At 40.1% G+C, this 22046-nt stretch overlaps 1 protein-coding gene and 1 pseudogene across 1 annotated transcript; one reads left to right on the top strand and one right to left on the bottom strand.

The window, feature by feature from the left end:
* Positions 1-6378: 6378 nt before the first annotated feature.
* Positions 6379-21095, bottom strand: LOC129081557 (zinc finger protein 577-like). Its single transcript, XM_054587228.1, has 6 exons — positions 21001-21095; positions 20024-20122; positions 16414-16605; positions 14623-14749; positions 14248-14343; positions 6379-8099 (listed from the first exon to the last, which is right to left on the bottom strand). The coding sequence occupies exons 3-6, from the start codon at positions 16507-16509 to the stop codon at positions 6748-6750; spliced, it is 1671 nt and encodes a 556-aa protein (XP_054443203.1). The 5' UTR covers positions 16510-16605; positions 20024-20122; positions 21001-21095; the 3' UTR covers positions 6379-6747.
* LOC129081567 (60S ribosomal protein L17-like) lies at positions 10687-11275 on the top strand (annotated as a pseudogene).
* Positions 21096-22046: the final 951 nt, after the last annotated feature.

Genomic DNA, 22046 nt, shown 5'->3' with positions numbered 1-22046 from the left:
TAAGAGCTGCCTTCTGAAAGAAAGCTTTTTGACATTCACTGCACCCATAGGGCCTCTCTCCTGTGTGAGTTCTCCTGTGACCAATGAGAGTTGACAAAGTAGCAAATCCTCTCTTACAATTACAGCATGCATATGGTTTTCCTCCTGTATGAATCCTCTGGTGCACGGTAAGATAGGATTTAGCCGTGAAGCCTTTATCACACACACTGCATTTGAAGGGTTTCTCACCTGTATGGGTTCTCTGGTGTACAATAAGAGTTGACTTAGAGGACAAAACCTTCCCACATTCACTGCATTCATTGGACTTCCCTACTGCATGATGAGTCTTCTTATGATGAGTGAGATCTGACTTCTGGATGAAAGCTTGTTGGCATTCACTGCATCCATATTGTCTCTCTCCTGTGTGAACTCACTGATGGGCCATGAGCTGAGCCTTTTTTGAGAAGGCTTTCTCACAGTCTGAGCACTCAAGGCTTCTCTCCTGTGTTAGTTCTCTGATGCACAGTGAGATGTGTCTGACCCATGAAGGCTTTGTCACATACTCTGCATCTGAAAGGTCTCACTCCTGAATGAGTTCTTTGATGTAAAGTGAGTTTTGACTTCCAAGGAAAAGCTTTCCCACATTTACTGCATGCATAGGATTTCCCTTCTCTATGATGAGTTTTCTGATGATAGATGAGTGTTGACTTTGTAATGCAGGCTTTTTGACATTGATCACATGCATATAGTCTCTCCCGTGAGTTTGCTGATGAGTAATTAGCTTCAACTTGCTGGGAAAGGCTCTCGTACAATCACAGCATTTGTGGGATTTCCTGTGTGAGTTCTCTGAGGCATGGTCATAAGTGGATTACAAGCATTCACTGCATATTCATTGCATCCATATAGTTTCTTCCCTAGTGGAGCTGAGTCATAATCAGTGAGCTATGACTTCCGAATGAAAGCCAGCATACCCACAACAGAATGATCTAGAAAACAAGAATAGATCCAGAAAAAAAAACTTTGTTCTATATAAGAACCATTAGTGAGATAATAACATCTGAGTAACTGTATCAGTGTTAATATTCTGATTTTGATAAGTGTATTTTGGTTGGGTAAAAAAATGACCTTGTTTCTAGGAAATACACATTTAAGTATTTAAAGGTAAAGAGTTCCAAAAAACAATACGTGTGTGTGTGTATGTGTGTGTGTGTGGTGTGATGATAGAATATGATAAAAGATATGTGGCAAAATATTTCCACTCAGAAAAATCTGCAAAAAGAATGTGTAAGAAATCTGCATATAATTTTGAGACTTCTGATTAAGTACTAAATGATTTAGAAATAAATATTTTCAAAAGGAGAAAAGTTAAAAATAAGGGAAGAGCATTACATTATTCATAGTGGCCTAAATGTAGAATGGATAAATCATTTTATAGTCACACGGTGGCATTCTGCACAGTACTCTGGTACTCTTGATCTAGGTGCTAGTTACACAGTGTGCTGATTATGAAAATTGAGCTGTGCCCTTTATTAGTGAATTTTTTTTGTGAGTGTATGGAATACCTCAAAAATTTTTTACATGAAGTAAATACAAATTTAGGCAGGAGTCCAGACATGCTCACACATGAGGATCTTGAAAGAAATTTGTTTAGTATGTTAATAGTAAAGGGATGCCATTCAGGGTAATAGTGGAAGAGAGTGACACAACCTGATTTTCATTTTTTTTAAAGATGTTATCTACTTCTAGAGAGAGGATAAGGGAGGGAGAAAGAGAAAAACATCAGTGTGTGAGAGAGACACAAATAATAGTTAAAGAAGTGCAGGGCCTCAGGATGTAAGAAAAAGAAAGCAAATACTAGACTTGCTAGTAAATTATATTTGTGGTGTAAAGAAAGGAACCAAGAGTGATGTGAAATTTGAGGTAGCAATTAAATCTCCATGTGCAGAAATAAAAATAGCCAGGTGAACATGTGGGGATAAAGGAAGATCGGGCCTGTATATAGGGACTTGGGAACCATCAGTATATAATCAATATTGGTAAGGCCATGAAATTGAATGACATTATACTGGGAACAAATGATAAAAATAGCCAATGATGAAGCTTCATGCTAACACTGAAACTTCAGAAGACGCCCAGAGAATGGAGGTCTAGCTAACACTGAAACTTCAGAAGACGCCCAGAGAATGGAGGTCTATCCATTAGGTACAAACAATGACTACCAAGGAAGACACTAACTTAAGTCCTGAACAAATATCTGGGGAAGCTGATTAGAATGAAAGATCCTCAGCTTCTCACTTAAGTTATCCTTTCTTACTGATTTTCTGTTCTAATTTTGAATGCAACAGACACGGATCCTTCTCAAGCCTCAAATATATGTAGAGAACACCACTGTAGTCAACAGTCCAACCTTCTAACTTGCTTCAATACAACCTCACATGGCCCACAGAGGTCCACAAAGACAGTGGGCCAAATATCCCAGGACTAATTATCGGGAAGAATTGTTAATCAGGTGAAAGGGGTGAAAACAAGAGGTGTAGAGACAACAAGAAGGCTGGATGCTGCAGACAACAGTCTACTGAACACTGGGTCAATCCAGAGAGAGAAAAAGAGGATCGTCTTCCTTGAAACAGCCTCATTGATGGTTTAGGTATTTGTAATGACCTTCAAAGTTTTAGCCTTGTTCAAACACATTTGGTAGGGGTCACTCCTTTGTGGCCCACTGATTTACTTTAAAGGGTCTCATGTCTTGCTTGTTCTCACTTGCTCACTCACCTGAAAAGCACTGATATTGAATTTTATCTTCTCTCCATGGCTCTTCTCCATTCTCTAAATTAAGAATCCTATCTGGTTTGGTAGCTTGATAGCCTGTTCATGGGACATGACGAAAGACTTGGACACTGTCATTGAACTTGGCGGGGGTGGGGGAGGGGTGTCTAGGAAGAGCATAAAATGTTTCAGAAATTGGCATGCTTCACCTTGGCAGATTAACGACCTATCCAAGGTGAGAGGACATCGAGTTCTAGCTGAGATTGGAAGAGGGACTAAGAATATCTGTTGCCTGTAAAATCAAGCCCAGTACCTAGAAGCTCTTTGGAAGCTAAGGCAACTGAAGAAGGAAAGGCTATTGGCTGTGCACACTCTGAATGACACAGGTCAGTCATCTCTAATCAGGGTCACCACCTGATTCAGCACCACCTCCTGATACAGGTCCTGGTAGCCACTACTTGTCCCAGCTAAAGGCCAACAAATTCTCAAATGACATTAATCTCTGTAATGACACATTTCTTCAATTTGTGGTGATCATTACTGATGTGAAAAGACCTGTAGTATATGTTTTCACCATAAGTCACAAAGACTAAATCTCTGTATAGTTTTCATCATTTGTTATGGAAAAGTAAAATGTCATTAATCATCCTACCATACCATAATATGCAAATCTGTCAAATCAACATGTTGTACACCTTACATTTACACCATGGATTCTTTCTATTCCTTTAAATGCCATTGGCTTTGTTCTTGGAAGCAGTTAAATTATTTGATTATAAGTCCTTTAGTGGCATGCATTTATGTTTAGTTAGGAGGGTTTATAGGCAGCCTATAGTAAAGATCTAATTTGAACCACCCACTGACGCAATTCTCTTCTGATGTTCCACTGTGACTCTCCAAATATGAGGTGTTTCCATTCCAGCTGGTGGAAACACAAATTATCCTCAACTTTGTGCAAGCTCCAAGGATGGCTCTGGCTGTTCATTTTAGTAGTTCTTTCTCCAGCCTAGGGAGTTTCCTCACATATTTGTGCTGACTGCAACTTAAAAACTTGGGGAACTTTACAAAATTCTTGGGCTCTCACACTCTGGTGCAGTTCTCTCCTCTGCTATAATGTGTCCCATGAATTCGAGCCATCTTGCATTTTCCGTACTCTAAACTCCACCTCAATTCAGGGAGATTGCTGGGATCTGTTTGGGTTTCTCCTCTGTACGCTGCAGAATGAAATCTTTTCAGGCAGTAAGCTGGAACAATGAAAAAGCTCACTGCATTTGTTCCCTTTCTCTAAGAGAAAGATGGCATGGATTCCCTGTTACCTAATATCTGATAATAGTCCATTAATAATATATTGTACTTTTTTTTTTAGTTATATAAGGTAAAGGACACACACACACACACACACACACACACCCACCCACCCACCCACCCACCCACCCTTAAACATTGACTGTTAAAGTTGTTGGATTTGGCTATAAAAAATAATGGCCAGTATGTAGATTCATTATGGTATAAGCATTCCATGTTCAGAATAGAATGTTATAGTATTTCAGAGTAGATGCAGAAATATGAGAGGAGACCCCTGCAACCCCCTCAAGAAAGGAATTATCTTCTGGAGAGCAGGCCCCTTGTAGTACAGGCTTCCCCCGCTAGGTGAGTATAGGAACCCATCTATTATCAGTGTACCACTTGGCATTATTGTGAGAGGCTGCGTTTGACTTTTTTTTTCTGAAGTCTCTTTCAATACATTTGTCCATTTCATGATGGATGACTTACAAATATACCTGCCTGCACTGTGTTGAGTGTTCAATAGGTTTTCACCAAAAACAACATGACCCCCATGCCCCATCCTCCCCATTCACCCAATCTCTCCCTGAGCAACTTTGTTTCCTCAGATGAAAAAAGTCCTCAAAAGGAAATGCTTTGCCAATGTGGAGGTGAAAAAAAAATGGCAGAAGCACTAAAAGGCATCAAAATTTAGTTCCAAAACTGTTTTGAGCAGTGGAAAAAAATGTCTCAATAGGTATATTGCATCCAATGGAGAGTACTTTTAAAGTGACTGAAGTTTAAACATGTGAAATATATAGTTTTTAATAAACTCTGGGGTTTTTGGGGGGGTCCCTCCTCATGTTTGGCAACATTACCAGCAGCATAAATCTCATGTTCCTTTGGAATATTGAGAATATTCAGTTCTTTTCCAGCACTCATAATTTGACTTACACATTTCAAGAGCATTCCATGGTACCCATATCTAACAATCACAGTGTAAGATTTTCTTACTATAGAAATGTTATTTAGATCTTAATTACTATAGACAATTGCTTCTCTGGGAACATGCTTTTCCAAATTTAATGGCTAGGTAGGAATTTATCACCATGTGAATTCTCTGAAACCTTATGTTTTTGTGATAGGCAGAATAAGAGCCTCCCAAAGATATGCATGTCCTAACGCCCAGAACCTGTAAATGTTATTTTTATTTTTTTTTAAATTTTATTTATTAATTTTAGAGAAAGGAAAAAGGAGGGATGGAGAGAAACTTTGATGCACAAGACAAATATCGATAGGCTACCTCTTGCACATCCCCGTCCAGGGACCTGGTTAGCAACCCTAGCATGTGCCCCAACCAGGAATCAAACCATGACATTCTGGTCTTCCAGACGACACCCAACCGAGCACACCAGTCAGGGCAAATGTGTTGCATTCAGTAACAAAGGAGAATGAAAGTAGGAAATGAAATCAAATATTTTGGGACCCTGTAATTGTTTCTTGAGTTTCCCAGGTTCATAGAGAAATTATGCCTCGGTATGGGCTGTACCCAGAGCCCTCGTGGATACTGATTTACATGATGAGACTTGGCACTTTTGAGCTGGTAAGATTTAGATGAGATTCTGGTGAGCTGGTGCTGTGACGGATTAAGACATTTGGAGATGCTGGGAAAGGGTGATTGCACTTTGCATGTGGGAAGGACAGGAATCACTAGGGACCAGAGGGTCTGCATCCTGACTTCCAGAACTGGTGAATACATTAAGTTCTAAGGCAAAGAAAAATCAACGAAGCAGGTGGAGTTAAGTTTGCAAATTAACTGATCTTAAACTGGAGACTTTATCCTGGATTATCTGGGTGGACCCAATGTGATCACTAGAGTACTTAAATGTGGAAGAGAAAGGCAGAAGAATCAGAATTAGAACCATAAAAGTTGACCAGTCATTGCTGGCTTTGAGGATGAAAGGTGGTCGAAGCCAAGAAATTTGGGCAGCTTTTAGGAGCAGGAAAAAACAAAGAAACAGATTCTTCCCTAGAGCCTCCAAAATGAAATGCAGTCCTGCAAATACCTTGCTTTTTAGCCTGAGATGCATTTCATACTGCAGACCTCCACAACTGTATGATAATAAATCTGTATTGTTTTAAGCCACAAAATTTGGGGAAATTTGTTACAGCAGCCATAAGAAACTAATATAATTGTATTTCTACTTTCATTATATTCATAGCTTTTTTCACTACATAATGCAATTCCTGTGTCCAAGGTTTGATTTAATAGAGAAGCCTTTCCCAGAGTCCCAAGGTATAAAATTGTGATACATGTGTTACTTTGGTGTTAGAATTCCACCATTTATTGCTTTTAGAATTTCTTCCCCTAAGAGTTCTTCCACATCTTACTAAAAACATTTTCCACATCCAACACCTCTAGAGTTGTCTTTCTATGCTTTTCCGACATGTGATGAGGTACCATTTATCATGGAAAACCATCATGTTCTTTCCTAAAGTTTTGGACCTGTGAGAATTCACTGATATCAGCTGTTATCACCTCCAGAGAGAGGTGTCCCCACTATTCCTGCATTTCTGCCCAAAATGATTTCACTGACACCGAGTAAATCTAACTTCTAACAGAAGTGTTCTCCATAGCCATTGCACCCACAGCATTCCTGTCCTGTGTGAGCTCTGACACACATGTGCAGGAGTCTTGCTAAAGACTTTTCCACATTTCTGGTACCAGATGGCTTTTTCCTACACAATATCTGTAACATAAAAGACATAATTTATTACTGAAGGTGTGGTCACACTCACTGCATTTGCAAGGCATATTCCCTGTGCAAATTCCTGATTATCTACTAAGGCTTGACTTCTTGGAAAAGGCTGTTTTGCAATCACATTTCTATTCCTTAACAGTTCACCAATGTTTAATAAGGGCTGAGTTCCTGGAGACATTTCCACAGGTACTGTGTTCATAGGGTTCTGCTCTTTTAAGAGTTCACTCATGTATAAAGAGCTATGACTCCCTGAGGAAGCTTTCTCCACCGTTATTGAACTTGCAGCTTTCTCTCTTGTGTGAGTTTTCTTATGTTTAATGAGGACTGACATGTGGGCAAAGGCGCTGCCACATTCACTGCATGCATACGGTCTCTCTCCGCTGTGAGTTCGCTGGTGCTGAATGAGCTTTGATTTGCTTCTGAAGGCTTTTTCACACTGACTGCATTCATAAGGTTTCTCTCCTGTATGAATTCTCTGATGCTTGGTCAGGTCTGACTTAAAAAAGAAGGTTCTTCCACATTCACTGCATTTATAAGGCTTCTCTCCTGTGTGAAGTCTCTGATGTGCAATGAGGTATGCCTTCTGGGAAAAGGCTTTCGCACACACACTGCATCCATAGAGTTTCTCTCCAGTATGAGATCGCTGATGTCTGTTGAGCAGGCACTTCCGGCTAAAGGCTTTCCCACATTCACTGCAGACATACGGTTTCTCTCCGGTATGAGTTCTCTGATGTACCATAAGCTGTGACTTTCTAGCAAAGGCTTTTCCACACTCATTACATTCATGGGGTCTCTCTCCTGTGTGAGTCCTCTGATGTTCAGTGAGCTGAATTTTTCTCATGAATGTTTTCCCACATTCACTGCATCCATGGGGCTTCTCTCCTCTTTCTGTTCTCTGATGTCTAATGAGCTGTGCCTTCCTGGAGAAGACTTTCCCACATTCACTGCATTCATGTCGTTTGTCTCCTGGGCAACTTTTTTGATGGTCACTGAGCTGTGATTTAGTGCTACTGGGTCTAACACATCCATGGTATTTGATTCCAGTATGGGTTTTATCACACTGGATGTGGAGAGATGGTTTCCCATAGCCAATAAACTCATCAGAATCCTTTCCTTCACACCTTCTATTCTGGTTAACAATACCTAAATGTGACTTCAAATTTTTATAATGTGAGCCAAACTTATTGTGTCTTGCTGTTAAAGAAACAAGGCTTTTGCATAAATCGAAATTATTTCCAAGTGCATAACTTTGTTGACATCTTTCCAAAGTTTTAATCTTGGTTTGGTTTTCTCGGTGCCACTGCATATGATCGCTCTCCCATACTTCTTCTAGGAAAAAGAACAATAAAAACATCCATGATAATTGTGGCAGGGAGGAAATCTGATACAGAAATGCCATGGTTTGGCCTAGCTCTTGTAAGAGCCCAGTCTAAGAGAAATGTGCATTATGGAAATGTATCCTATGCTCTGTGAAAGACAGTATTATAAAACAGCAACCAACAAATGTAGAAACAATGTAGATAGTTTACACTGAGTAAGTATTGCTTGGGCTTCTTTCCAAATAGTATCTTGAAATGTGGAGAGAGAAGAAAAGAAAACCACACTGTGACTGAAACAGAACAAAACAGAGAATGGATCCATTCATCTAACAAACATCAAGTGGGCTGGTGTTTGGGAACATTAGAATATTAGAATACATTAGTAACTTTGGTGCAACTTCTAAAGTGACTAATATATTCTGTTTCCATTAAGCAGTAATTGTAGTAATAAGAGAGAAAGAGGATCAACAGGGAAGCAAAAAAAAAAAGAAAGAAATTAAATAGGAAATATGAATTGAAGGAGGTGGGAGAATAGTGGTAGGTCAATCTTACGTCAAGTAGTCATCTACAAGAAAAGTTAAACTGACATCACAGGATAAGAATGAGCAATATTCTGCAAATTGCTACATGAACATTCCAAGGAGGAATAGTCATTACAAAAACCTTGAGGTAGAAAAACTTAGGTAGGATCAAGAAACATAAGAGAGGATGGTGTACCTGGACTATCCCAAGCTCGAGTGAGGTAGCAATGGACAAGTTTGGAAAGGTAGGTACAATTGAGAGCATACAGATCATGTAGGAAGACTTATGGCAGGAAGCCACAGAACATTTTTTAGCAGGAATACAATACGTTCTGAATTAATATTTCCAAAAGGTCACATGACTGTTGTATGAGAATAAGTTGGAGATGAAGTTGTTGAGAGAATATAGAGGAGACAATAGTGGAGTTCAGATGAGACATTAACAGTTATCTTCTGCATGATCACAAAGATGGAGAGATGTACAAAAAAAAACCAAAGGACACAGCATAGATGAGGGAAAGATAAGATGCACTGTCAGAAAAATTTTGAAGATAGAAAGGGAAGAATCAAGGATCGCTCCTCAGTATGTGGCCTAAGCATCAATGAAGGTGCTGGTGCCACTTAATAAAACAAGGATGATTACGGAGATAGGTTTGACATTTGGGGAAAAACGAAGCATTCCACTTGACACATACATCAGGTCTGAGATGACTGAGACACATTCAAGAGAAAGTACTTAGTACCCAATTAGATCTATGAGCGTGGAGAAGAGCTAGACTTAAGATAACAATTTTAAGTCATGAGTACATAAACATTATTTAAATATTTGGTCCGCGGAGGAACAGATGAGACAATTTGGAAGAATGGATAGAGAAAAAGGAAGGTCCAGGATAAGAGTCTCATGCACTCCAAGTTTTAGAATTGTGGGAGAAGGCTATGCACAGATAATATGACAAACCCACTCAGAGACAATGGAATCCTATCTATGCTGATCGAACAAATAAACAACATGGATTTTAGGAACAAAAGGTTGGAATTAGGAAATCAGAATGCAGGACCCACCCTGATTTGTGTGGCCCAGTGGATTGAGCATCATCCTGCAAAGCAAAAGGTCACTGGTTCGATAACCCAGTCAGGGCACATGCATGAGTTGAGGACCAGGTTGGAGCATGTTGCAAGAAACAACCAATTGATGCTTCTCTCTCACATGGATGTTTCTATCCCTTCTTTCCCTTCTCTCTAAAAATAAATAAATAAAATCTTTTTAAAAAAAGAATGCAGGATCTACACCATCTCATTCCAAGTTTACTGTAGTAAAATATTCAATAATCACCTTGTTACTAAATCTTTCTCCTTACATTCCAACTATACACCAAAATTAAACTTTCGTAAAAACACTGACCACCTATTTAGAGTAATACTGTAGGCAATCAATACTCAACTCGTTATGATACAACCTCACAAGGTCCAATAAATCCAGACACATATATGCTCATCTGAAATTGTAAACAGGTGTTTGAGCCATCTGCCTGTGTCCCAGAGAAGAGTCACAGTTGTACTGACTGGTGGAAATATTATCTTCTCCAATGAGTTTAACCACAGTGTAATTTGTAGAGTGCTGTCCAATAAAAACTTCTGCAATGATGGAAATGTTCTATATCTGTCTTTTCCAATATGCTAGCCATGTATTGCTATTGAGTACTTGAATACAGTTAGGGTGACTGCAGCACTGAATCTGTAATTTTACCCAACATGAATTAAATTTCAATAGCCAAAGGTGGCCAGTGGCCAATATACTAGACAGCACAGGTACAGACCCTCATATTCCTAAAGTCACCATTATAATCTCCTTCACACAGTCATCTCCAAATTTCCTATTTTCAACTAGTACTACATTCTCCCTTAATCTCCGTTCTTAGATCACCTCAATCAAGATTCTGAAGAACCGTTCTCCATCCAGGAAGAAAACATTCAACTGCCTTATCTTCCATTTATCCTATAACTCCTAGGTATGTTTTTCTATTGCTGCAATCCAGCTATCAAGCAAGACTCTTTAAAAAACTAGCAAAAAAAATGGCTCTTCCGAAAAGCTACCAGAGGTCACCTTTGAAGATGGTTCACTATTCACGTGACCCAGAAAACCCCACAAAATCATGCAAATCACAAGGTTCCAATCTTTGTGTTCACTTCAAGAACACCCGTGAAACTGCCCAGGCCATCAAAGGTATGCATATTTGAAAAGCCACCAAGTATCTGAAAGATGTCACATTAAAGAAGCAATGTGTCCCATTCCATCAATACAATGGTGGAGGTGATAGGTGTGCCCAGGCCAAACAGTGGGGCTGGACACAGGGTCAGTGGCCCAAAAAGAATGCTGACTTTGCTGCACATGCGTAAAAACGCAGAGCATAATGCTGAACTTAAGGGTTTAGATGTAGATTCTCTGGTCATTGAGTACATCCAGGTGAACAAAGCTCCCAAGATGCAATGTAGAACTTAAAGAGCTCATGGGCGGATCAACCTATACATGAGCTCTCCCTGCCACTTTGAGATGAACCTTACTGAAAAAGAACAGATTGTTCCTAAACCAGAAAAGGAAGTTGCACAGAAGAAAAAGATATCCCAGAAGAAACTGAAGAAACAAAAGCTTATGGCCTGGGAGTAAACTCAGCCATTTCCTTTCCCATAGTCTCCTACAGGCCAATATGTAAGAATCTCACACATCACTTTCCTAATTTCCATCTCCAAAGTCGTCTTTTTTTTTAATTTTTATTTATTGATTTATTTTTAGAGGGGAAGGGAAGGAGAAAGAGAGGGAGAGAAACATCAACATGTGGTTGCCTCTCACACATCCCCTACTGGGTACCTGGCCCACAACCCATGCATGTGCCCTGACTGGGAATCAAACCAGAAACCCTTTGGTTCGCAGGCCGGTGCTCAATCCACTGAGCCACATGAGCCAAGGCCAAAGTCATCTTTTTATATTACTAACACATAAGGCCTCCCATCATCATTTATTTCCAAAACCTTTCCTGCAGAAATTATTTTATCACGCTTCCATAAAAGAGTACTTTTTCCTTTCTGTAACATTTTATTGAAGCTCACTTTTCTGATTTTGTAAAGAGTCCCTCTCTATGCCTCATAATCAAATGCTAAAAATTTTTAAATTTTACGCACGTATGTCAGCCCATTCCAAATGGGACTTTAAAAACTTGCAAGGTATTTTTGTCCCTTATTACATCTGAATCTCCTGGATCATATGAGTGTGGTGCTTCTGTTTTGTTTGTTTGTTTTTGTTTACTGAGTTGAGAGAGAAGAAACACTGATTTGCATTCATGGGTGGTTTCTTATATGTGCCCTGACCAGGGGTCAAACCCACAACCTTGATGTATCACAACAATTCTCTAACCAACTGAGCTACCTGGCCAGGGGAATGTGGTGCTCCTTCAACCACAGGAAACAAGGCAGAATTTCCTGGCAAGTCTTTCAAACTTCATATGCACAGATCACTCTCCATATCTAACAAATCGGATGCCAAATCTCCAGAGAGAAATCCTGCAGTTTGAAAACGTCCCACATAGTTTACACACATCCCTTATTAAAAAACAAAATTAAAGCAAAAATGAAAAGAGAAAAACTGCTTTCAAGAAAAATGTGATGAATGGGTGCAAGTAATGTTTATACTAAGGGCAGACCCTTCTTTCCATATGGAAGAAAAGCCTCATACCCAATGGTAAAATACCACCATAAAAGATCATGATGACTGAGTTAGTGTGGTGCAGATACAAGGGAAACAAGAAGTCAGAAGAAGGGAAGTTCCAGGTGCACTTGGAAATGTCACAAAGAGAAAAAGAGCTCCAAGTGAAAGAAGGCAGTGTCTGGATATAAAAACGCAACATAATGAAGTGTGGAGATGCCAGTTCCTCAGGTTATTTTATACTCAATAAAATACTTCACTTCCTCCTTCTTGGAATAAGTTTGTGACGTGTTTCTGTGACATCATCTTCTGACCCTCCTTCTACCAGAGCCTGCATACATCTTTTTTTTTTTTTTTTAATTGATTTTAGAGAGAGAGAGAGACAGACATTGCTTTGTTCCACATATTTATACACTCACTGGTTTATTCTCACATGTCCCCTGACAGGGGACCGAACCCACGACCTTGGTGTATCACGACGATGCTCTAAACAACTGAGGTACCAGCCAGGGCCCACATACTTCTCATTCTACTTGGCTGGGCTCTTAACTTCTCAAGCTCTAAGCCAGGGGTAGGCAAAAATAGATTTACAGGTGTGAATATGTGAAATGCAGAGTGTATTCTTGTATTATTTATTAATTATTGTACTATTTATTTGTATTCCAACTGTAAACCTACTTTTGCCCACCCCTGAATATGTGGATCTCTTGGATTTTCAACCAACATTCATTCCTCGCATTGCTTTAATGCCCCACCCACCCACAGAGGAAAGCAGCTAGAACATCAGCAGGAACTAAGAGAATACTGAAATCAGCAGGTGTATGTAGCAACAAACACTGCAAGTCTAAATGACGGTAGCCCACTTTGAGGTGGGAATGGAGACAGGAAGTTTCCAAAGGCCTTTTTGAAACAACAGAGGTTAATAGGAACAGCAGAGACCTTCAGAAATGATAGCGCAAACAGGGATGACTCAAGGTAACGCAAAGGTGACCAGATGCCAGGGAGTAAAGCAGCCCAGCAGAACCTAAATAAAATGCACAAAAAGTATGAAAAATGACCTCAGGTTCTCACACTGAAGGAAAAAAGAGCTCCCTGGATAATTATCCTAGGTGCAGACAAAATGTAGAATTAGAGAGCAGACTGGAGTTTAGAGAGATGACAACTCGGGAATATCTATCAGAGTACTGAGAGCTTCATTCTTCATTATATAGAAATACATTCCATGATGGTGCAGACGTTCTCTGGGAGAAAGGAGGATTCCGGTTTTCGCATCCAGAAGTGGGACCTCACAGGGCAGCTGCCTCAGTGGCCTGGCCGACAACACACAGGATTAGAGGGCAGATTAGATAGTAGCAGCAGAAGTCAATCTGAGACTAGCACCGAGCAGAGTGCTTAGGCCCTGAGAATGAATTAAACTTTTAACATGAGAACGAAGCAGATTTTTAGAAAATGACAACTGGAAGCTGGGGAAGCAGAGAGTATATAGATAGGGGTGCCCTGAAAGATGACGTGTGTGTGGTTGTTGGATGACTAAGGTGAGCGGGTTTGTCAGGGATGGATACTGGCCCTCTCTGCAGATAGAAAGCAGTGCTAAGTGCACAGTGAGCTGTATGGGTAGTAAGAGGAATTTCATAGCAAGTATCAGGCAGAACTGGAAGTGAGCATTCTGCAGAAAAAAATACAGGGAAGATGTGAGCATGCTGGGAAGAATAGAACCAGGTAAGAAACCAAGGTTCTAGATGACAGAGAATGGAATCAGATCCAGAAAATTGGAAAAAGGAATACATCAATCATCCCTAATAAAGAACAGAGACGTAGAAAGGTCACCCACTGGGGTAAGAGAAGTTCTTTAAACAACATTTCAAATGTGTCAACCTTTTACTGACTAACTAGAAATTTAGCATCATCTCTCCCCCCTCCCTTGGTTTTCACTCACTCACCTGGACAGGTTGGACTACGGGCTGCTCCTTCTGCTATCCACGGTGGTCCTCCTTGCTCTAGCCAGAAGAGTGAATCTGGGTTGGGAGCTTGATATCCTGTGAACGGGAAATTGATGAATGCTTTAGCACCAAATATTTAAGCTTGAGGACTTTATGGAAAACTGAAGAAAGTTATATTTCAAGGAGCACATCATTTGCACTTCGGTAACGTAATAGCCTTTGGCTTGGAGAGGTAGAGCATAGACTTCAGGACCAAACGGGAGAATAAAGGTCTATCACCCATAATGCTTTAGTCCAAGCTATAAAATATTTCAGGAACCCTACAGATTTCACTGAATGAGAAGGAAAAGGCAACTGATGTGGTGCTGGCCTCACCCACTGACACCAGGTTGCTGTAGGTCTCCAATATCACGTCCCTGTACAGATCCTTCTCAGCTGGATCCAATAGCTGCCACTCCTCCCAGGTGAAGCCCACAGCCACGTCCTCAAATGAGAGCAATGCCTGCAATGACAAATTTCAAGGCAATCAGGTGGAAGAGATGATGTGGAAAAGAGAGAGGGGAACATGTCCTGATCACTTTCCCCATGATGTTCTGCACACTGTGACCATTTTACATACCATAGTGCCGTGTGTCCTAGTCCACTCAGGCTGCTGTAACAAAATACCACAGACTCGGGTAGCTTATAAAAACAAACTTATTTCTCACAGTTGTAGAAACTGGAAAGTCCAAGGTAGGGAGCCTGCATGGTTCTATTCTGGTGAGACCCCACTTCCTGGCTCACTGTGGGCACCTTCACACTGTGTCCCTCACGTGGTGGAAGGGTGAGAGGGCTCTGTGGACTCTCTTTTATAAGAACACTGATCCCATGCATGAAGCCTTCACCCTCAAGGCCTACATCCCTTTCCAAGGCCCCACTTCCTAATATCATCATCTCTGAGGGTGAAGATTTCTACATGTGCCCTGGCTGCTGTGGCTCAGCTGACTGAGTGCCAGCCTGTGAACAGAAAGGTCACCGATTCAACTTCTGATCAGGGCACATGCCTGGGTTGCAGGCCAGGTCCTCAACTGGGGGCGCTGGAAAGGCAAATCATTGATGTTTCTTTCGCACATCAATGTTTCTCTTCCTTTCTCCCACCCTTCCTTCTGCCCTCAAAAAAAACACAAAACTTTAAAAATACAAAGACTCAAACAATTGGCTATGATTTCATACTTGAACCTGGGGTAAAGAAAGTATAAAGGGAGCATTTTTGTCAATGTCTATACACCAAGCTGTTCTCAAAGAAAGGAACTTTCAGCTGTCTCCTGCCAAACCAGTAACACAAATCTGGTTGAGAAACTTCTTTATGAAAGATCAAAGTAGTTCATTCATTCTGTTAGGTAATCCAAGCTTTATTCCTTGATACAGATTTCCAGAAGGCTCTATTGTCAAAGCACATTGATTTTGTACAATCAAGTTCTGCTTTGGCATCAACACCTTAGCTTACTCTGAGGAAAACAATAAGAAAAAGCAAAAGAAGTCATCTTGTATCTTTTATTACATCACTGATATTGAGGGCACCACCTACTACAAAGCCTCTCCGTATTTCTTAAGAAATTTCTTAAGATCTAAGAGCAATGAAATGTTTACTTCCTCTGAAGAATTAGTTTGTCTTCTCCTCACAGGTGCTGCAAATCATGTAACTTTTCATGTTTTCCTTATTAATACGGCTGCCAAGAAAAGCAGACACAAGTCCAAAGCTTTAGCAACCCACAGGGTCTTACAGTTACTTACTTATGTTCCAACCTTAAGAACTTTATATGGACCCTATTATCTACATAATTTGGACAGATCCTGATTTTTATCAACATATATTGTATCATTTCTTTTCTTTTTAAGACTTTATTTATTTTTAGAGAGAGGGGAAGGGAAGGAGAAAGAAAAGGAGGGAAACATCAATGTGCAGTTGCCTCTCACATGCCCCTTTACCAGGGAGCTGGCCCATAACCCAGGCATATGCCCTGACTGGGAATCAAACCTGTGAACCACAGGGTTCACAGGCTGGCGCTCAATCCACTGAGCCATACCAGCCAGGGCAACATATACTGTATCATTTCATCAGACATTAGAAGCTTCCATACATTCACTGGAAAACAAAGGATAAAAAGTAGGTAAAACATCTCTCACCTGGGCCTTGGTCATTTTCTCAAGTCCTAAAGAAAAGACTGGAAGCTCTGGGGTGTGTTCTGTCCTGTGTCTCTGGGCCTGCCAGGAAGCTATCATCAGGTATCGCAGGCCAGGAACTGCTGATCTCCCAAACCTGAAACCTCCTCCTCCTAGCACTGGAAACGTCCTGCTCTGACAGACCAGAACCTGTACCTGTGGATTCAAAAGCAAATTTAGCTATGAGAAGACATGCATGTGGGACCACAGCCCTCTCTTGCTGCATGGACTCACCCTAACACAAGGCCCTGACATTGCATCAGCACCTTTACCATGCTAGACACTTCCACATCATGAGGCCCATGCTCCTACGGAAGATAGCAAGAAGGATGCCTTTTTTTTCCTTTTTTTTTTTTTTTTTTTTTTTTTTTTAAGTAAGGGCAGAATAGAGCAGAAAGGAAAGAAGAGATGGGAAACAAAAACCAGCTCACGGTCCGGTCCACTGCCAAGTTCTAACATAGATCAGTTTTAGGCAAGAGAATACATAGAAGTGGTGGCTCTGGAAACTGACTTAAAACCACTTAGGAGTGCCCACATATTCCTAAGTGTTTTTGTTATTACACTGGGGCAATCATTCCGTATTTAAGTATTCAGGGAAGAACCCTTCATTAATGGTGCTGTATACTGCTCACTGCAATGTATTATGAGGCATAAGGACAAAAGAAAAAAATGGGAGAGGGACTATTATAGTCTAAGGAGACCTAAGAGATATAACAAATAAATGCAATGTGCACATATTATTTGGAGCATGATTCAATGCTAAAATGATTCATTTGAGATGATCAGAAAAAAATGACTATGGACCAGGTAATGGATGAAATAAAAGAAGAGCTATTAATTTGGATACATTTGAAAGTTAGTTATAAATTTTTAAAATGACCTTACCACTTAGAGATACATACTGGAATATTTACAGGTTTAAGGACATGAAACTTTGAATTTGCAATGAAATTCTCCAGAAGAAAATCTAAAGAGGGGGAAGCACAAATGAACAGGATGGGTCATGAGTTGATAATTGTTGAAGCTAACTGACAGGCACATATTACTATACTATTCGCTCTACTGAATTTCCATGGGAAAAAATTAAAAATGAGAAGTTATCAGTGCCTTTTGAGTTCTACTTAATCTTTACAGTACACACAAGTCCAATATTATGTCAACAGGAAAGGAGAGCTACTTTACTAATTAGGTGAAGCCAGCGTTTCAGAATACTAATCAAGACACTAGGAAAAAAACGAGAACTATAGACATAAATGTTTACTCATTGATTTCATCCTTCCTTCTTTTCTAACGTATTTAAGGCTACAATTTCCCTCTTCTGACTACTTTAGCTGAATTCAACAAGGTTTGACCTGTAGGGTTATTATTAAAATGCAGTTTGATACATTTCCATTGTAATATTTTTTTGACTCATGATTATTTAGTCGTGCACAGCATACTTGCCAAACAAATGGGGATCTTCTACTTATTTTGATATTGCTTTACTGCTTAATTTCACTATGGTTAGACAAAATGGTCTGTATGATTTTGATCCTTTGAAATTTGTTCAGACTTCCTTTAGAGCCCACTGTTATAAATGTCATATATGCATTTGAAAATTATGGGGTGGAATGTCTTATATTGATCAAGTCTGTTAATTATGTTACAATAATCTTTCAGGGGTGACCTGTTTCTGAAAATAGTGTTTTATTGGAACACAGCCACACCCATTTGTTTATGTATATTCTGTGGCTACTCTCCAATTACAGTGGCAGAGTTGAGCAAGTACAGACAGACCATCTGGCCGGCAGAGCCTAAAATATTTACTTTCTGCCCCTTTAAAGAAAAAGTTTGCTGACGCTTGTTAATCTATAGCCTTCGAGCCTTTTGTCTCCTTGTTCTGTTACTGAGAGAGGTGTGTTAAGAATCTCCCATTACGACTGGACATTTGACGTTTCTCCTTGTATGTAGCATGCCCAAGCTTCAGAAATTCTACTAAGTATCTGCCCAACAAAAGTGTCATGCACCAAAATGTATGTACAAAAATGTTCATATAGCGTTATTCGTAACAGACACAAGCCAATGACAACCCAAACATCTACTGACAGCAAAACAGATAAATAAATTGGGGTATAATCAAAGAATGGAATAGTACGGGCAATGAAAAGAAATGAACTACTGCTGTATGTGACAGCTTAGGTGAATTTCACCACAAAATATTGGGCAAAAGATGCAAAACACAAAAGGACATTACTGTATGATTCCATTTATATAAAGTTAGCAATCAGGCAAATTTAAGATGATATTTTTAGATAATAATTACCTCTGAGGGGAATATGATGAGATGGGGGCTTCTGGGGTGCTGTAATGTTTTATTGTTTTATTTTTAATGTTATATTTGAAAACACTTTTAAAGAATACAGACCAGTTTTATATATGCAGAAGCAAAAATTTTAATACTTTATTATGAAAAATTTAAAGAAAAAAAGAATGGCATAATTAAACATGTACCAAAAAAAAAGAAAAAAGAACAGTATAATCAAATTCTATATATCCATTAAGTGACTTCAATGATTATCAACTCAAACCTAACTTTATCTACACCACCACTCACTCCCCTTGTCCACTGGATTATTTGGAAGCAAATCCAAGACATATTTTCATTTCTAGGTGCAAAAATATTAATAAACTACTGGCAAACAGAATCCAGCCTCACATTAAAAGAGTAAGTCATTTTGAACGAATATATAAATATACTGGGAATCCAACTATGTCTCGGCGGCTCAGTTGGTCGGAGCGTCATCCCATAGCCAAAAGGTTGCAAATTCAATTCCCAATCAGGACACATACCTCAGTTGCAAGTTTGATCCCAGGTCAGGGCACATACTGGAGACAACCGATCAACTTTCCTCTCTCACATCAGTATCCCTCTGTCTCTCTCCCCCCACCCCTTCCTCTCTCTTTAAATTCAATAAAAAAAAAAACCCCAACATATCCTCAGGTAAGGATTAAAAAATATATATGTATACATATATAAATAAGTATATGGAATCTATCAACATAAATCAAAGAAATCTTCAAAGAAAAATTTGAAATGAAAAAAATTTTAAAGTCAAAAAGCCTTTCAGGGAAATCTAATGTACAGCATGGTGATTACAGTTAGTATATTGTATTATATACCTGAAAGTTGCTAAGACAGTAGATCTTAATTGTTATCACACACACACACACACACAAATGGTAATTATATGACATCATGCAGGTGTTAACTAACACTACGGTAGTAATAATTTTGCAGTTTGTAAGTGTACCAAATCAACACTACACCTGAAACTTACAGAATGTTGTATGTCAATTATATCTCAATAAAGCAGGGGGAGGAGGGCATGGTGAAAGCTTTTGAGAAAGAGGAATAAAAACCTGATAAATTGCAATTATTTATTCAAACTGTACTTTGTGCTAGACACTGTATTTTGTCCATTAGCTCATTAAATCTTCATAAGAACTCTTATGAAGTAGAAATTATTATATTTTACAACACCTATTCCCCCTCCCCCCCAAAAATGAAGAAGCCTGACTCAAGAGATTAACCTACCGAAGTCAGAAACAGACCGACGTTCTTCTTACACCGCAGACCATATCATCCACTTGCCACCTGGCCAAAATGATACTAGCAGAAGACAAAAATACTCAACTAGAAAACACAAAGGAATCAAATTAGAAGCTGTTAGTAACACCATGAACAGAATGAGGTGACAAAATGTATCTGTTTATTTTTTGTTTTTGTGAATTACATAAAATTGGAAGAAACAAAAAGGAGGTGGGGCCACATGGGGGGAAAAAGTCACCATTTACAATTACAACAAACGTCAAAACTATTTAGGAATAAAAGTGTCCAAGACACACAGTGAAACACACCACAGCTCGTCAAAGAAACAACTTGGGTTAAAGGAAATCCATCACGCGTGCCTGACAAGTGTTGCATCTAAATCTCCGTCAGCTCTACCCACTTAATGCAACAAAATTGCACTAGTTTCAAAAAGGAAAGAAGAAAACTTCCGAAAAGTTCATAATATGGAAATGTTTATAATGTTAGATTAAACATGTACTGTTATCAGAACCCACACACCTGATCCCAACACTAAAAATTAAATATAGTCAATTTTAATGTTATTTCCTGGACAAGTGTTTAGGAGGATAGGGGTGCTATTACTTGGGTCGGAATAGAACCCGAAACAAATTTTCTAAGGACTATACAGTAAACAGGGACGCAGGAGGACCAGAACCTCCATCTCTAACGTTAAGCGTGCGATTAGCAATAAACACGTAATTCCCCAAACGCCGGTCCCCAGCAAGGACACCCCAAACGCAACTCTAACAAAGACAGGCCAAGTGTTCGCCCCAACATCGAACCCCCGGCACTGGGCTCCCAACGGATCCCACAAGGAACCAACTCCGCCGTCCCCGCCGCGAGGACTCCCACTCGCTTTCCCAACACCAACTGCTGCCCGTTCCGGAACCACGACGAACAAAAAAACGCGCCCCGATACACGCCCGGAACCCGACACCGACCTCCGTCTGGGCCGCTGGAAACCAATCACGAAACCTTTTCTCTAAACATTTTGCCCCGGCGTCCGCAGCCCCACCTCCGCTCCGACGGGACCCTCGGAAGCAGAGAGGACGGCGACCGGCGAGGGTCAGCGCACGTCGTTCCGGAGTCTCGGACTCTGACTCCGGGTCGTTTCTATGACGTAGAATTTGACGCGGCCAATTGGAGGTCAACCCAGAGCAGCAGTTGACCTGCCTACTACTGTAGCGCTGGTGTAGTCTCCTTACCCCCCCCCCCCCACCCCCGCTTTGCAGGGAAGGCTTAGAACGGTGAGAAGGTACAGAAAACGACTTCTGTCACCTTATTTTCACCCACTTGCTCCTTATAAGAGACACCAGAGAACTCTCTCTTTCTCAGTGCAGACAAACTAAGGAAAGGCCACGTGACAGCATAGAAAGAAGGCAGCCGACCGCCAGGCGCGAGGAGGATCCACACCAGAAACCCAGTCTGCTGGGACCTCGATCTTGGACTTCTAGCCTCTAGCGCTGTGAGAAAATAATTCTGTTATTTAAACTATCCATTTTTTAGTATTTGTTATGGCAGCCAGATATAGTGGTAAATTACATTGCTTAGAAAATGAAACACATTTTAACCTACTTTGCATTCTTTGGATAAACCCAATGTAGTCATGAAGTATTTCTCCCTTTATATATTGCGTATGTGTTCAGTAGGAACCTGGAAAGTAATTGTGGGATCGTGTTAGAGTATAACTCTGGGTCAAGTAAATTTAATAAAATGGGCCTACCATGAATTGATTCTGGCTCTGATGTGTGAGCCTTGCCTATGGGACCAACTCCAATAAAAACCCTGGACCCTAAGGCACAAGTGAGCTTCCCTGATTATTAATACTCAATGTGTTGTAACAAATCATTGCTGGGAAAATTATAAACACTGTCCACATAACTCCACTGAGAAACAGCTAGAAGCTTTTGCTGGGTGTCTCCCGCACATGACCTTATGCACCTTTCTTTGTTGCTGATTTGAATCGGCATATTTTTTGCTATAATAA

The sequence above is a fragment of the Pteronotus mesoamericanus genome, unplaced genomic scaffold, assembly GCF_021234165.1.
Source record: "Pteronotus mesoamericanus isolate MK-2021 breed Mesoamerican mustached bat unplaced genomic scaffold, CSHL_Meso_final scaffold_1135, whole genome shotgun sequence".
Classification (NCBI taxonomy): Eukaryota; Metazoa; Chordata; class Mammalia; order Chiroptera; family Mormoopidae; genus Pteronotus; species Pteronotus mesoamericanus.
The sequence above is the reverse complement of the archived record's forward strand: the minus strand, read 5'-3'. Positions and strand labels throughout refer to the sequence as shown.

Bases quoted from the DNA above. Each gene is read 5' to 3' on its own strand.
- LOC129081557 (XM_054587228.1), bottom strand. From the start codon at position 16,509: ATGATAGCTTCCTGGCAGGCCCAGAGACACAGGACAGAACACACCCCA. The intron at 14,750-16,413 runs GTGAGAGATGTT...TTGTCATTGCAG, and splicing joins AGAAAATGACCAAGGCCCAG to GCATTGCTCTCATTTGAGGA. The intron at 14,344-14,622 runs GTGAGGCCAGCA...TCCCGTTCACAG, and splicing joins CAGCAACCTGGTGTCAGTGG to GATATCAAGCTCCCAACCCA.